We start from the raw sequence: 15,660 nt of genomic DNA, 5'->3' as shown, positions 1-15,660 counted from the left end.
GCGAAATGCTATTGTGACTGGACCCTTGCGAACGCCTGGTGGGCTTCCCGGTGGTTCCATGTAAGGAATCTGCCTGCAGAGCAGGAGACGCAGGCGCAGTCTCTGGGTCAGGAAGGTTCCCTGGAGGAGGGAATGGCACCCTACTCCGGTTTTCTTGCCTGGGAAATCCCACGGACAGAGGACTGGTGGGCTACAGTCCCCTGGGGGCACAAGTCGGAAAACAACGTAGCAACTAAACAACAACTGGTCTGCTGTCTGGGAGAGGATGTGAAGGACATGTATCATTCTCAACAAGAGGCCTCCCCACAGCCTCAAGTGAAGGAGCAGGCCACTCGGGCAGGCCTGGGAGGGTTCCCTGGAACCCGGGGTTTCAAGATCATTCAGGGGCATCAACCTAGGGAGCGCTGTCCATCTCACTCAGGGCTCTGACCTCGGGGTTGCAGACCTTGGGAGGCTAGGACTTCCGCCTCCTCTGGAGCTCTGCTTCACAAAAACAAGCCCCAGGTCTCACCGTCAGCTTACGATCAGCTGTAGGAAATGAAGCTCCCCTGAGATACGGCCCCGCAGTGGCTCTGGCTGTCACACTTAGACTTTAACTGATGACACCCTCAGCTTTCCATTGTCTTTTTTTCCGTGTGGCCAGCAGACAGCCACCCGTTGTTCTCATACTATCTCTTTGCCTTTATTTCTCCAACACTCGCCATGTTACACCCTCCAGCGCATCCCCTTCCATTAGAATGCTATCCGTCCTGACTCACCATCGGAGTAAGTTTCACAATCACATGGCCCCAGCGTGCCAGAGGCTACCTGTGCTCACCTGCCACCAGGGATGCCATCCTCACTGCCAGTGACCCAGCTCCCAAGTCGTGTTTTAGGATCTGTTTCCTTGGACCACCCCTGGTACCAACTGTCATAAAGCTGGGTTCTCTGGGATGCAGACTAGGAGAGACCTGCACGTAGGAAGCCTATGGAGCCGTGTTCTCGAGGTCAGTGCCACAGGGGAGTGAAGCAAGCATGACAGAGTGGAGGGAAAGCTGAACTGTGACGCAGCTCGGTGAAAGCTCAGCCACTGCCCCGCCAAGTCCTGGAGCTGGGATGGCCCTTCAGCGCTGTCCTGAAATAGCCAGGGGCTGGGCCTTCACACCTCCTCCCTGAGCCATCCCTGGATGTGGTTAATCCCCAGGAGAATGAACAGGACCTTGAGTCAGACAGCTCTCCGACTGTGAAGCAGCTGCAGCCAAGGACTCCGCAGAGTTGCTGGACACCAACGCTCCAGCAGCTGGGGAGATAAATGCTTCAGTCCTGCGGTGAGAGTGGAGGGAGGTAAGAATCCGGGCGGTGTTCAGGGCAGGCAGCCAACACACTGTGCTTGCTACCCATCAGAAGACAGGATAAGGAGAATGCATAACACGGCTGATTCACGTGAATGTATGGCAAAAACCACTACAATATTGTAAAGTAATTAGCCTCCAATTAAAATAGATTAATTTACAAAAAAAAAAAACAAGAATAACTTAAAAAAGAAAATGAAATCTGGAAAACTAGGAAAAGAGACATCTTTTATCAAGGCTTTTGCTCTAAGCTTCTGGGAGAAGGGGGTTTGACTTTCGGACGTCAGGTGTTTTTTCATTTTGTAAGTGATTATTTATTTGACCGTGCCTGGTCTTCACTGCCACATGCGAACTCTTAGTTGTGGTTTGTAGGGTCTAGTTCCCTGACCAGGGATTGAACCCCGGGCCCCTGCATTGGGAGCGTGGAGTCTTAGCCACTGGACCACTATGGCAGTCCCTCAGATGTCAGATGTTCTTGAGGCCAGGAGTCTTGTTTTCTGTAGCTGTATTATTAACTACAGTTGGACAGCTGCCTGGATTGTCAGTACCAGCCACTGATCCCCAACAGGTTATCGTATGAAGTAGTTTATACACACCCAAATCACATAATAATTTGAACACTCATAAATTCCTACCTTACAACATCTCCCATCTTCTTAATTAATTTCCATTTATTCTTCAAAGTGAAAGTGTTAGTCACTCAGTCGTATCCAACTCTTTTCAACCCCATGGAGCCCACCAGGCTCCTCTGTCCATGGGGTTCTCCAGGCAAGAATACTGGATTGGTAGCCATTCCTTTTTCCAGGGGATCTTCCTGACCCAGGGATCAAACAAGCATTTCCTGCATTGTAGGCAGAGTCTTTACTATCTGAGCCACCAGGGAAGTCCACTTACTTTCCAAGGCCGAGCCTAAATGTTTCCTCTCTTAGAAGCCTAACTTGACACTCTCCTACCAGAATCAATCACCTCTGTATTTGCATAGCTCTTTTCCCATCTCGGTTTTCCTCATTTATTCCATCGTGTTCATACTTATTTGATAGATTGTGAGCCTACCTGTGAGAGGAAAAATAGAACATATTCTTGGCATATACTAAGATTCAGTAAATGTTCAGACTGAACGATGTTTCACTGCAGTTTCTTTAAAATTTTCATAAATTTTGACTGAAACTTAAAAGTGTTACTGGGTAGCTCAAGTTTTAGATACTCTCTTTCACATCTAGGTAAATGAAGTACTAAGTCATTCTGACACTAGTCAAAAAAAGAAGATACTGGCAACAGAAATGACACATTCAGTTTCCTTTGTTTCAGGGATTTTGTGAAATCTACTCAATAATACTTTATCCAGAATCCTGTTCAATCTTGATGATGCATATTTCAAAGCTGCTCATATAAGTAACTTGAAGTCATCCTTGATGCTAAGATAAACCCTAAATTTAATGTGGCAAACTTCTTCTTTTTTCAGGAATCAGTCATAACTTCAACAGCCATAATCAACCAGTCCCATCCACTCACTGGTATAGATTTTTGGTATTTCCTCAAGTGTCTACAAGTCTTGGTGAGGAGCAAGATGGCAACATAGCAACATGGTAAGGAGCCTGGTAAACAAAGCTGGAACCACAGACACTCCTCTTCGGGAAAGATGTTCAGACATATTACTGGAGTCCACGTAGAGATAAAATAGAACACGACAACCCAACAGCATTTTCCAAAGAATGCACATAATTTACGATCTTACTTATTCATGCTTCACAAGGACTTCTAATGTCTACTAAAAGTATTAGCTCATGTTTCTTGGGTGCTTATGTGCTATTCTTATAAGCAGTTTACAGGCATACTCTTATGGATTTAACAAATGCAATACATATTTACATGATACTTACTGCAAATTCCAGCTGGCTCAGTGGTAAGGAATCTGCATGCCAATTCAGGAGACACAGGAGACGTGAGTTTGATCCCTGGGTTGGGAAGATGCCTTGGAGGAAGAAATGGCAACCTGCTCCAGTATGCTTGTCTGGGAAGTCCCACAGAGAGAGGAGCCTGAGGGGCTACAGTCCATGGGGTTGCAGAGAGTTGGGTGAGACTTAGTGATGGAGAACACACGTGCGGATCAGGCACGAGCTGGATTCCTGGCCTTCTCTGGGAAATCTCAGAATACTGAGGAGTCTTGGCTGGCTGTGTTCTCCTTTTGAAACAAAGAGAACAAAAATTTCCAGCCAAATCTATTCAGAATAGTGTGTGTGTGCGCTAAGTCGCTTCAGCCATGGCTAACTCTTTGTGACCCCATGGATTGTAGCCCACCAGGATCCTCTCTCCATAGGATTTCCCAGGCAAGAATACTGGAGTGGGTTGCCATGCCCTCCTCCAGGGGATCCTCCCCAGACCCAGGGGTATAACCCGTATCTCTAATGTTTCTTGCTTTGGTAGGCAGGTTCTTTACCATTAGTGCCACCTGAAAGATTTTTTTTTTTTTAAGTGGGAAATAAGGTATACAAGTTAAGGGTATATTTTCACTGTTACTTTAATCATTTATACAATCAGCATATGTTTACAACTGCCTAGTGTTGCTTGTCCTTGAGGAACCAGACTGTTACTTTAGCTACTTCATGTATTCAGGATTCCTTTGTCTTTCTGCACTTGGCTGGAAGGTAGGGCACCATTCGACTTCTTTCTTATCTATAGGAAAGAAACAAATCTATATCCATTTGATGGACGTACCTGTCCACAGAACAAATGGATCTAATCTTGCTAGTAAGGGAGTGACTTGCTCACCTTCTTCCTTCCTAGAGATGCACAAGCCTCTTGCTTAGAAGAGCACTAACTAGAATACTTGTAAAAACAATTTGCTTAAAAGGGATTTGAAAAACTGGAAACAACTGAAGTTCCAAAGGGGCTCTTTTCTCATGTAAATAATTGAACCAAACGTGAAGGCGGGACTAAGATGTGAAGGAGGGACTAAGATTTACATGTCTGCAGGGCAGGAGCAACAGGAATCTGGAATTAGAAGCATTAAAAATTTTTTTTGGCTTGCAGGATCTTACCAGGGATCAAAATCACGTCCCGGTCCCATGCACTGCATGGAGAATTCTTAGCCACTGGACCACCACAGAGGTCCGCAGTAGGAATTAAAAAAATGAGATTCTGAGATGTTAACGATGTGTTAACACATCTCAAAGGACAATGTAACCACTCAAAGAACAATCCTCATCTAAGAAAACATGTGCAAAACCCAGAAATCTAAGTCACTTTTTAGGCATTCCATATTTCACAGTGCTGCCTCTGTAAATTTAAGATTTGGTTGAAGGTGGACTTAAAGCACACAGTTGTGAGCTCTGTTCATGTAAATGGTTCCAAGCACAAACCTCTCTGTGGTCTTTTTTTTTTTTCTTTTTTTTAGTTTGTAAACGGCAGAAAGCTCTGAACATCTAATTTTTGAAATTCTTCTAGCTTTTCTTTTCGACCTTTGGTATTTGTATGTATTGACGATCTCTAAACCATTGTACAAAAACACCTTGAAGTGTCAAGCTTTAAAAATGAGTCTTCTTTTCTCTTTCTCCTGTGCAGCTTGGATTATCTTGGCCTTGTCAAAATACATTCTCTAGTTAGAGGCTGGAAATATTCCCCTCCTGGCTCCAAAGTATTGATTTTCTTCAACACTCAGCTCTGTCAGTCAGCCAAAAGGGGTGAAAGGTGAAAGTTCACCCAGCACTGCTCAGCTTTACCTTCCTATTAATGTCATGCCCTTTCCACGTTTGATCAGTTTATGTGATCACCAATCACAAAGGACTGTTACTGCCCCTGTTTTCCCTATAAGGAAACATTCAAGACGTCAGCAGAAATTCAAACGCTTCCTGGGATGGACGCCGGGCATTTGAATAGGGCCAGTGATGGTAAAGTCAACTCCTTAAAAGCCCGCCTGTTTCTTAAAGAAAATTGTATTGTTACATGATGATTGACTCAAATTCTTATCTGAAAATCAGAAAAGAGCTACAGTCACTAGACACATCTACCCCTCTGTGAGCAATGAGGACCTATTTTGTTTCTCTCGCTTTTTCCTGAAAACCAGTTTCACCCTTTACCTCAGGGATTCAAATTCAACGCCAAATGGAATATTAAGTGAAATGGATTTAATGACCTCAGTCCAGCCCCCCACCGCAGGGCAGCCAACCCATGTCATCAAATCTGACGAGATATAATTTGGTACAATTAACAGTCTATTTAGGAGCAATTTAGGGTGGAGATAAAGCAACGCGCATGCAATTCCCTTGCCCAAGCCACAGCGGGCGCCGTGGAGTCTTGGTAGGAGAGTTTGGTTGTCACTTCCACAGTCCTGGAGGACTCCTCCGTGCTCTGGCCTCCTCTGTGGACAGGTTCACCTTTCTGGAAGCTGGTTTTCCAGGGAAATGAATAGCCAAACAGAAATAGAAGGCTTACTTTAATACCAAAGGTGGGGGTGGGGGGAGATCTCAATGGAGAATGCTTAAAAAGAATGCACGTTTTTAATGAGAAAAACCACCTTCAGTACAGTTCAGTTTTATTTTAACACACATATGTACACAGGGACAGTCAGCACATTTGGAATCTGTCAAGTGGCGTCATCAAGAGGCATCTCGAGAGGCAGACGTTTCACTTCACGTGCTGGATGCAGCGAGTTCGATCATCACGTTTTCATACAGGTGTCACGACACGGCATCCTGAGCTTGGACTTACCAATGAAGCCACACAGACGTCTCTACGTTTACAAGGACAGGTCCAAGTACAGCGCCAACAAAATCAAAATCAGTAAGACACCAAAAGCGTACGCTGTGATGACAACAGAAAGTTGACCTCAGTGCTGAGACGTCTGAGCTGTGATCAAGTTTGTAGCTGTGGTTGTTCAAAGAGTCAAGGAGAGATTTGTGGGGCAAGAATGCAAATGTTAGTGTAGCAGTTAGAGGTGACTGTCTAACCAGCAGATACTGTCCACCTCGGCGTCCTACGACGGTCATGTTCTGCTTGCCAACAATCACGGCTGTCTCTGCAGCCAGGATGTGTGGCTGGCCGAGCCCCACTGCCCAGGTCCTCACAGCTTTCTTCTAAACTTCCGTGGGGTGTGCGGTCTGTTCTTTGGGGGTGGCCTGCCCACAAGTCTCACACCTTCCTCTTGACGCAGTGAACATTTTGTTTTTTCAAAAAAAAAAAAATCTCTAAAGTATACCTGTACTTTATCATTCCAAAGCAGCTTTGTAGTCTAGAATAAATTAATCTTCATTTCAGTTCATAAGGTAAACATGTGCCGGGTACTTGCACTGAAGACTCGGGAAACCACTGGAAAAATGGGAGCCCCTCTGTGTTCTCCTCAGGTTTTCTGTCTATATCGGACACAACAGCTCGCTCACCAAACCAAGTCTACGGTGTATAGTTCTTAGTTTCTTCCCGGGAAGCTACATATATGATCTCTATAAATACAATGTACATGCATGTGGCAGGAATTCATTTTTGAAGAACACCTAAAGTCTAAAACCAAGGTATAGAGTGGGTTTGCCATCAACAGACATGACATACTTCTCATCACTATGAAAGAGTTGTTCTAGTGGACTTGATTTCCTAACATGTTCTTTAGAAATCTGTTTCAATAAAGTAACAGCTGTATTTGTTCCTGGACTGTGATCATACTCTTTTGTGTATTATAAGAACTCTGTCAACCTAGGTTTTTTTTAATTAGATGCTCCCTTTACCACTTTTGGTTTCTTTGTAAACTTCATATTTTTTTTCTGAATTTAATGAATCATTTTCTATTTTTATATTTAATAAACCATTTTGCCTGATTAACCAACGAATCAACAACCAACCAGCCAAATTCCCAACTATATACAGATCAAGGTTGTTAGGAGCAAGTCATCCAAAATATTATTTTATGGATTTTTTTCCCCATGACTATGAGCAAAGAACCAGCATAATCTGACAGAAGGAGAGGACAGTGCCCTAGTTAAAGTTTACTTAGAAGTGTGATGAACACCCTCACGGCAGGGCTTGTTCAGATTGACTGAGCCCCCCACAGGTGTATATACAGCCGGCCCTTCGTGTACTCTGCCATTTTATACCAGGGACTTGAGTACATGTGGGCTTTGGTATCCTCGGGGGTCCTAGAACTGATGCCCCGCAGACACTGAGGGTGACTGTATACTCCCGAATGCCTATGCCATAGTTAATGATTTTCTAGGACACTTGTTTAAAAGAAATATTGTCTTGGCTTTCCTTTAACTGGTCAGTAGTGGTTTGAAGGCTGAACTGTAACTATTAAATGCTAGCTGACATATGGGAACTGCAGATCTGTGAAGTTTCTAGAAGGAAGGGGTAAGCTCCTTCTTAAAAAGATCTGTAGCTATAGACACAAGAATCTTCTTTTCAGGCGTATGCTATGCTTCCAAACTTGGATCTTTATTACAAAAGTCCATTTCAGAGATTAGTTCTAGTGACTGGATGATTATATTAACTAGATCTTCAGTAGTGATGATCTTGATTTTTAACTACTAAATATAGCATCATTTGAGCAGGATATGAGCATTTTGGAAGGCTGGGTGTCCAGGAAACTATTCTCCATGAAAATCTGTGCGTGTGTGTGTGTATTTTCTCATTAATCTCCAATTGGTTAGTTGTTACTAAACAAGGTAGTGGCTAAACCCTAGGAAATTGAATTGAGTAATTTCCGAGCAATCTCCCAGAAAGGGAAAAAAAAAGAGAGATCGTGTAAACACAGAATCCTTCTGGTAAACGATAGCATCTTTTAGGAAATCCAAAGGAAAATAGTGTCAATGATTAGGACTGCCACGCGACCATAAAACCCAGTGTCGGAACGACCAGGTCCCCACCACGTTCGGAGGTGGGGTTCAGCGCTCGGAAACTGCTGATCTGCGCTGGCAGTGCAATCACAGCGATTATTGATTTTCGGGCTCCCGGCGCACCGAGCAACAGGTCCGCCAGCCGCCCCTCCCGGTGCAGGGGTGGAGGCGGGAGGACACAGACCCCGCTGCCCCCGATGACCCTGGCGCGGGGTGGGGGCGGGCGCCGAGGGAGGGGGGCTCTGGGCTTGGAGACCTGGGAGATGGAGCTCGAGGGCCGCAGCGCTAGACCATGAAGCGGTGCTCCTTGCCGTCGTGCGCCATGAGGATGACATTGCGGTTCGAGGTCCAGATGAGCCGGGCCAGCCGCAGGGCATTGTGTGAGCCGGGGGAGGCGGGCTGCACCGGGGGCACCTGGTAGGTCTTGATGCAGCGCAGCTGGGGTGCCGAGTTCAGCATGCCGATGCTCCCCAGCAGGGACGTGTTCATCTGGGGGGACACAGGGACGGGGGAAAGCGAGTCACCGAAAGGGCCGGTTCCCCTTCCCCGCCATGGAGAGGGGTCCAAGGGACACAGCCCTGCGGTCACCTTCTCCATCACCGGATTCAGGTTCACATAAGGCTTGATTCTCAACCTCTGAAGGGCTCCTTCCAGTGTTATTTGAAATTGTTCTGATGCTGTTACAGAAAAAGCATAAATCCAGAGAAATTTTACCTGCTGGGTAGAACTGGGCAGCAGGAAAGCCGTCCACCTTTTTTTTCTTTTTTAATGTCACTACCTGCTGTGGCAGGGTTGTCCCCTTTTTTCTGGCTGCGCAGCATGTATGATCTTAGTTCCCCCTCCAGGGATGGAACCCATTCGGCTTGCACTGGAAGTGCCGAGTCTTAACCACTGGACCTCCAGGGAAGACTCCCCCCTACCCCCCAACCACGTTTATGAAGGGAGCTAAGCGATACATTTTAATAAAATGGTTCAATCAGACAGTACTTGGAAACTGCGGGTATTTCAAATGGCAGGCTTTTCTGGTTCTTTAGTAACAGTGCTCCCTGCACCCCCTGAAGAATGAGCCCTGAAGACAAGTCTGGGGACTTAGTTGGGGAAAATGAAGTGAACTTAAGCAGCAGAGTAATAGGTGAGCCAGATGGAAACTCAAAACTCAACCCCTTTCCCAGCTCCACTCCCACCACACCTTCCCTCCTCACCTGCTTTAAGCACGTTCAGTTTCTGGAAAGCTCTAGTTTATTTTGAAGGAAAAAGCAAGAATCAACCACCTCTCAACACTGCATGTGGGGCCCACTGCTCTGCTGCTAAAAAAGAGCACACTCTAATACTTCATTTGCAGGGTGTGTTCCATCAGTTGGTGATTTCTGCCTTTTTTGGGGCGGCTTTTCTGGCTCTAACTGGAATTTGAGGTTCTCTTCATCCATTCACATAAATGGAAAATGTGGAAATTAAGGCTCATGAACAACTGTGCATTCAGGTCACAGTGCTGAACGCTGAATGGAAGTTATCTAAGTGAACTGACATCTGAGTGACTGAATCTGATGAAACCTTTAGCTTCTAAATATTACTTAACATTTTTTCAGTATTCAGCTTTTGTGCTACTGATACATGAGTCACGTGGCAAGCACATTGACGGTCAGGTCAGGAAGGTGGTTTTGGAAATAGTATTTTTCTTTGCACTGACTTGTGTGCCTAGTTCTTCTCTCCAGCAGCATCTCCACCTGGGTGGTGCTCGGCTTTGTGGGGAGCATGCAGACGATGCCCCAGTGTGGATGGAGGGCTGGCCTGGGAACCTGGGCAGCTCCTGGGACACGGAAGGTGGGCTGTTGCCCTGTGTTTGGGTCACTGCCGAACAGAAGCCGTTCCTCGCCCCAGCCCTTCCCAGCAGCAGGATGGTGTCAGGGGGTGTAAATCACACCATCTCTGGCAGGACGCGTGCAGGCTCCACTGACATTTTCACAATTTAAATCATCTTGAGTAATAACCCTTTTAAGATGACTAATGTTACTGATTTTCCTGCATTAATAATAGTGCCAAACACAACACAGAGGTGAAAAAAAATCACTAGTGTACGAGGTCACATTTTAAAACCAAATGTATGATTATCATTAACTCTTTCTGTTAAAGGACAGTTAACATTTCAAGCCAAGGCAGTACCTTCTGGCCATCTTCTAAGGGGCTCTTTCCTTGTGTTCTTCTCTCCCTTTCCTAGAAACTCCATTAAAGATAAAAACCAGGGCTTTATTGCTTTCTGGAGATTCCCAAATAGTTTAAATACAAATAATGATGGTGAGCTTGATTTGCTAGTTCTCACAGGTACAAAGAGTAACAGACCATCATCATTTACTTCTCTTACAGAACAGATCCAAATTATCCCAAAAACCGCCGGTTAAAATGAACTGGCATCAACAGGCATACTGTGCTTTTTTTTTTTTTTTAAATAATTTCTCAGTTGATAAATAACTACAAAGTATTTTTCTTTCTTTATGGATTTTCTATGAAAATGTGTAGGAGGCTTGATTTCTGCTTGTGACTCAAAATGCTAGGGGCATCCAATAGGCTCAGACACAGCCTTATTTTTTAATTCCTTCCTTTAGCTTTAGCCATGGACAAGAAATAGGTTGAAGGCAAAAGGGGACAAGAAGAGAATATCTTATTGGAATGTGACAGATGGAAAGATTTTCCCTCAAAATCCCATGATTATATCTGGGTTCTCCTTTTTAAAAGTTGAGCTGTCCTTCAAATGATTGGTGGATGCCTTTGGTAGGGTCTAACAGCCTTCCCAAAGGTCAACAAAAGAGTCCGAAATGCAGTACTTGGATGCAATCTCAAAAATAACAGAATGATCTTTGTTAGTTTCCAAGGCAAACCATTCAATATCACAGTAATCCAAGCCTATGCCCCAACCAGTAATGCTGAAGCAGCTGAAGTTTAATGGTTCTGTGAAGATCTAGAAGACCTTTTAGAACTAACACCCAAAAAAGATGTCCTTTTCATTATAGGGGACTGGAATGCAAAAGTAGGTAGTCAGGAAACACCTGGAGTAACAGGCAAATTTGGCCTTGGAATATGGAATGAGGCAGGGCAAAGGCTAATAAGAGTTTTGCCAAGAGAATGCACTGCTCCTAGCAAACACCCTCTTCCAACAACACAAGAGAGGACTCTACACATGGACATCACCAGATGGTCAACACTGAAATCAGACTGATTATATTCTTTGCAGCCAAATATGGAGAAGCTCTATACAGTCAGGAAAAACAAGACCGCGAGCTGACTGTGGCTCAGATCATGAACTCCTTATTGCCAAATTCAGACTTAAATTGAAGAAAGTAGGGAAAACCATTAGACCATTCAGGTATGACCTAAGTCAAATCCCTTGATTATACAGTGCAAGTGAGAAATAGATTAAAGGGACTAGATCTGATAGATAGAGTGCCTGATGGACTATGGACAGAGGTTCGTGACATTGTACAGGAGACAGGGATCAAGACCATCCTCATGGAAAAGAAATGCAAAAAACCAAAATGGCTGTCTGGGGAGGGCTTACAAATAGCTGTGAAAAGAAAAGAAGCAAAAACCAAAGGAGAAAAGGAAAGATACAAGCATCTGAATGCAGAGTTCCAAAGAATAACAAGCAGAGATAAGAAAGCCTTCCTCAGTGATCAATGCAGAGAAATAGACGAAAACAACAGAATGGGAAAGACTAGAGATCTCTTCAAGAAAATTAGAGATACCAAGGGAACATTTCATGCAAAGATGGGCTCGATAAAGGACAGAAATGGTATGGACCTAACAGAAGCAGAAGATATTAAGAAGAGGTGGCAAGAATACACAGAACTGTACAAAAAAGATCTTCATGACCCAGATACTCATGATGGTGTGATCACTCACCTAGAGCCAGACATCCTGGAATGTGAAGTCAAGTGGGCCTTAGAAAGCATCACTACACTACGAACAAAGCTAGTGGAGGTGATGGCATTCCAGTTGAGCTCTTTCAAATCCTGAAAGATGATGCTGTGAAAGTGCCACACTCAATATGCCAGCAAATTTGGAAAACTCAGCATGGGCCACTGGACTGGAAAAGGTCAGTTTTCATTCCAATCCCAAAGAAAGGCAATGCCAAAGAATGCTCAAACTACTGCACAATTGCACTCATCTCACATGCTAGTAAAGTAATGCTCAAAATTCTCCAAGCCAGGCTTCAGCAATACATGAACCGTGAACTTCCAGATGTTCAAGCTGGTTTTAGAAAAGGCAGAGGAACCAGAGATCAAATTGCCAACATCCGCTGGATCATCAAAAAAGCAAGAGAGTTCCAGAAAAACATCTACTTCTGCTTTATTGACTATGCCAAAGCCTTTGACTGTGTGGATCACAATAATTAACTGTGGAAAATTCTGAAAGAGATGGGAATACCAGACCACTTGACCTGCCTCTTGACAAACCTGTATGCAGGTCAGGAAGCAACAGTTAGTACTGGACATGGAACAACAGACTGGTTCCAAATAGGAAAAGAAGTACAAGGCTGTATATTGTCACCCTGCTTATGTAACTTACATGCAGAGTACATCATGAGAAATGCTGGGCTGGAGGAAGCACAGGCTGGAATCAAGATTGCCGGGAGAAATATCAATCACCTCAGATATGCAGATGACACCACCCTTATGGCAGAAAGTGAAGAAGAACTAATAAGCCTCTTGATGAAAGTGAAAGAGGAGAGTGAAAAAGTTGGCTTAAAGCTCAACATTCAGAAAATGAAGATCATGGCATCTGGTCCCATCACTTCATGGGAAATAGATGGGGAAACAGTGGAAACAGTGTCAGATTTGTTTTTTTGGGGGGCTCCAAAATCACTGCAGATGGTGACTGCAGCCATGAAATTAAAAGACGCTTACTCCTTGGAAGGAAAGTTATGACCAACCTAGATAGCATATTCAAAAGCAGAGACATTACTTTGCCAACAAAGGTCCGTCTAGTCAAGGCTATGATTTTTCCAGTGGTCATGTACGGATGTGAGAGTTGGGCAGTGAAGAAAGCTGACTGGTGAAGAATTGATGCTTTGAACTGTGGTGTTGGAGAAGACTCTTGAGAGTCCCTTGGACTGCAAGGAGATCCAACCAGTCCATCCTAAAGGAGATCAGTCTTGGGTGTTCTTTGGAAGGAACGATGCTAAAGCTGAAACTCCAATACTTTGGCCACCTTATGTGAAGAGTTGACTCACTGGAAAAGACTCTGATGCTGGGAGGGATTGGGGGTAGGAGGAGAAGGGGACGACAGAGGATGAGATGGCTGGATGGCATCACCGACTTGATGGATGTGAGTCTGTGTGAACTCCGGGAGTTGGTGATAGACAGGGAGGCCTGGCGTGCTGTGATTCATGGGGTCAAAAAGAGTCAGACATGACTTAGTGACTGAACTGAACTGAACAGCCTTCCTGCCTCAGAACAGGGCTCCATGAATCTCTGCAGGGTACATAATGGTGACGGTAGGAAACAGCTGGAAAGATAAATATTCTCGTGTTAACTGTGATTTGTTGCTCTTCGGCCCATCCTTTCCCTACGATCTCTGCAAATAAGAGAGGAACCTGGAGTAGTGAGGGTGGGTATGAATTTTCCAATAATTCCATAAAAGAACCATCACCAAAACAACCAGTCGCTTTGTTATTCAATACTAACATTTTCTTGGCCAGAGACTGCCTACAAATTATGCTAAAGTGAAGGCAACCTGAGTCTTGAATGAATGAAAACTCCATGGAATTATATTTGGTCACCTTAGCTTTTTTCTTCACTTCCAAGAAAATAAATCCTCATCATGAACAATTCAAATCATAAAGAGAAGTATAAAAAAGAAAGCAAAGATCTCCTGAAATGTCACTTTCCAGAGATAATCATTAACATTTTGGTAAACCTCTTTCTAGGTCTGGAAGTGTATGTCCACAGAAGGAGAAATAGGTTTCAGGAATTTTACATAAACCAGCTCATATTAAAAGGCAGTTGGAGGGATTTCCTGGTGGTCCTGTGGTTAAGATTTCTCTCCAGTGTGGGTTCGATCCCTAGTCAGGGAACTAAGATCCCATATACCGTGCAGCCAAAATTTTTTTAAAATAAGAATAAATAAAAGGCAGCTGGACAATCGGCTTTTTTCATTCAACAAAATGTCGAGGGCAATCTTTTTATGTTAGTGACTATAGATTTTCATCATCCATTTCAAATGGCTGAACAGTAGTTTGGAACGGATGTAGGATGGAATAAATGAAGACCAAATCCAAGTCCTACACATCTCATTTATTATTAGCATCTCTGGAAAAGGATACTTACTTGTTGGAGGGTGGTGGTAAAATTTAGGTGAGAGATTTGTGGTTGTAGTTCATTACAAAGCTCTCCTGGCTCAAATATCAATGGATACACTGAAGTGCAATATTCAAATAGTAGGAATATGTTGTTGGAGAATCGAAGGGTTTGAACGATTGCCAGATTACATCATTCAGCAGCTGAGTGTGTAGAGTAACTAAACGGCAACTGTGGCGTTTCCTTTCCCTTTAAAAATAATGCTTCACAAAACCAGTTCTGAGAAGATTGTTTTCTGAACACATAGACACAGAAACGGATGTAATTCATCAAAACAGGAAGGGCTTTAATGCTACTCTCAGTGTCAGTAATGCTGCATCCAAACCTCTTACTAAGTCTCACTTGAGCAATTACCCAACTAGTATTTCTCATTAACACTCATTTCTCAGCAGAGATTTTAATAGCTGATGGCTTTTGTAAGGCACTGTATTAATAAGGCTTCATTAAGTTTTCAAAATATATTGCAGTACATTTACTGGAATAATATAGAAGTATTATCATACATCACTAGACCTAAACAATATGCCTCTAAATAAATCAGCCAAGTCCATTTGGGTGCAGCGCGGTAGATCCAACACTGCTTTCTTGACTCTCTTTTATTCAAATAAAAACCCTGCTATGCTCCTGGAAGAGGTTTTATTGTATTTTCTTGAGAAAGGTGAAATGACGCTTCTGTGTCTTCTCCTACGTTTTAGGACCAAGCTGGGTATGATTTAAGTAGGGAAGAAATGGTCTGTGTTTTAAATTCTGACATTGGGACTGGAGGTAAGAAAGATGTGGTGTTGCCTGAGTTGCCTGGGCGCTCTGTCTGCTGAACACCCATCCCTGCAAGTAACACAGGGTGGCCTAGGGAGAAGACGTCTGGACAAAGGCAAGGAGCCGGGCCCCCTGAGGGCAGAGCCACACAGACTCCCAGGGTGAAGTGCATCTGGTGAAGTCCAGGGGCAACAGCACAAGCTGAACTGGATAGAGCAAAGAGGTTATTTCAAAGAGATAGCATCTATGGAATGATCTTGATCTCCAGGCGTGAGGTACATGCTGACCGTAATTCCATCAATGAGCTAGGCAGCAACTCTGATAAAAACAGAAAAATATTTAAGAAAGGCATGAATATATCCAGACAGAACCCTGAAGATCTAGATAAGGGGGAAAAGGTTTACC

At 44.0% G+C, this 15,660-nt stretch overlaps 1 protein-coding gene across 6 annotated transcripts in view; it reads right to left on the bottom strand.

Annotated features, from left to right (window-relative positions):
* Positions 1-5,845: 5,845 nt before the first annotated feature.
* WDR7 (WD repeat domain 7) overlaps positions 5,846-15,660 on the bottom strand; it is a 354,635-nt gene continuing 344,820 nt past the window's right edge. For 4 of the 6 annotated variants that reach the window (XM_069568598.1, XM_069568599.1, XM_069568600.1 and 1 more), the window contains one exon: positions 14,762-15,573. Coding sequence is in view for 4 of the 6 variants with exons in the window: in XM_069568599.1 (XP_069424700.1) it covers positions 15,553-15,573 (21 nt within the window). In the remaining 2 variants the exon portion in view is untranslated. Of the gene's footprint in view, positions 8,639-14,761; positions 15,574-15,660 lie in introns of those variants that run through there. The other 2 variants (XM_069568596.1, XM_069568597.1) reach the window with 1 other exon arrangement.

The sequence above is a fragment of the Ovis canadensis genome, chromosome 23, assembly GCF_042477335.2.
Source record: "Ovis canadensis isolate MfBH-ARS-UI-01 breed Bighorn chromosome 23, ARS-UI_OviCan_v2, whole genome shotgun sequence".
Classification (NCBI taxonomy): domain Eukaryota; kingdom Metazoa; phylum Chordata; class Mammalia; order Artiodactyla; family Bovidae; genus Ovis; species Ovis canadensis.
Note: the sequence above shows the minus strand (reverse complement) of the source record. Positions and strands in the feature narration are given on the sequence as shown.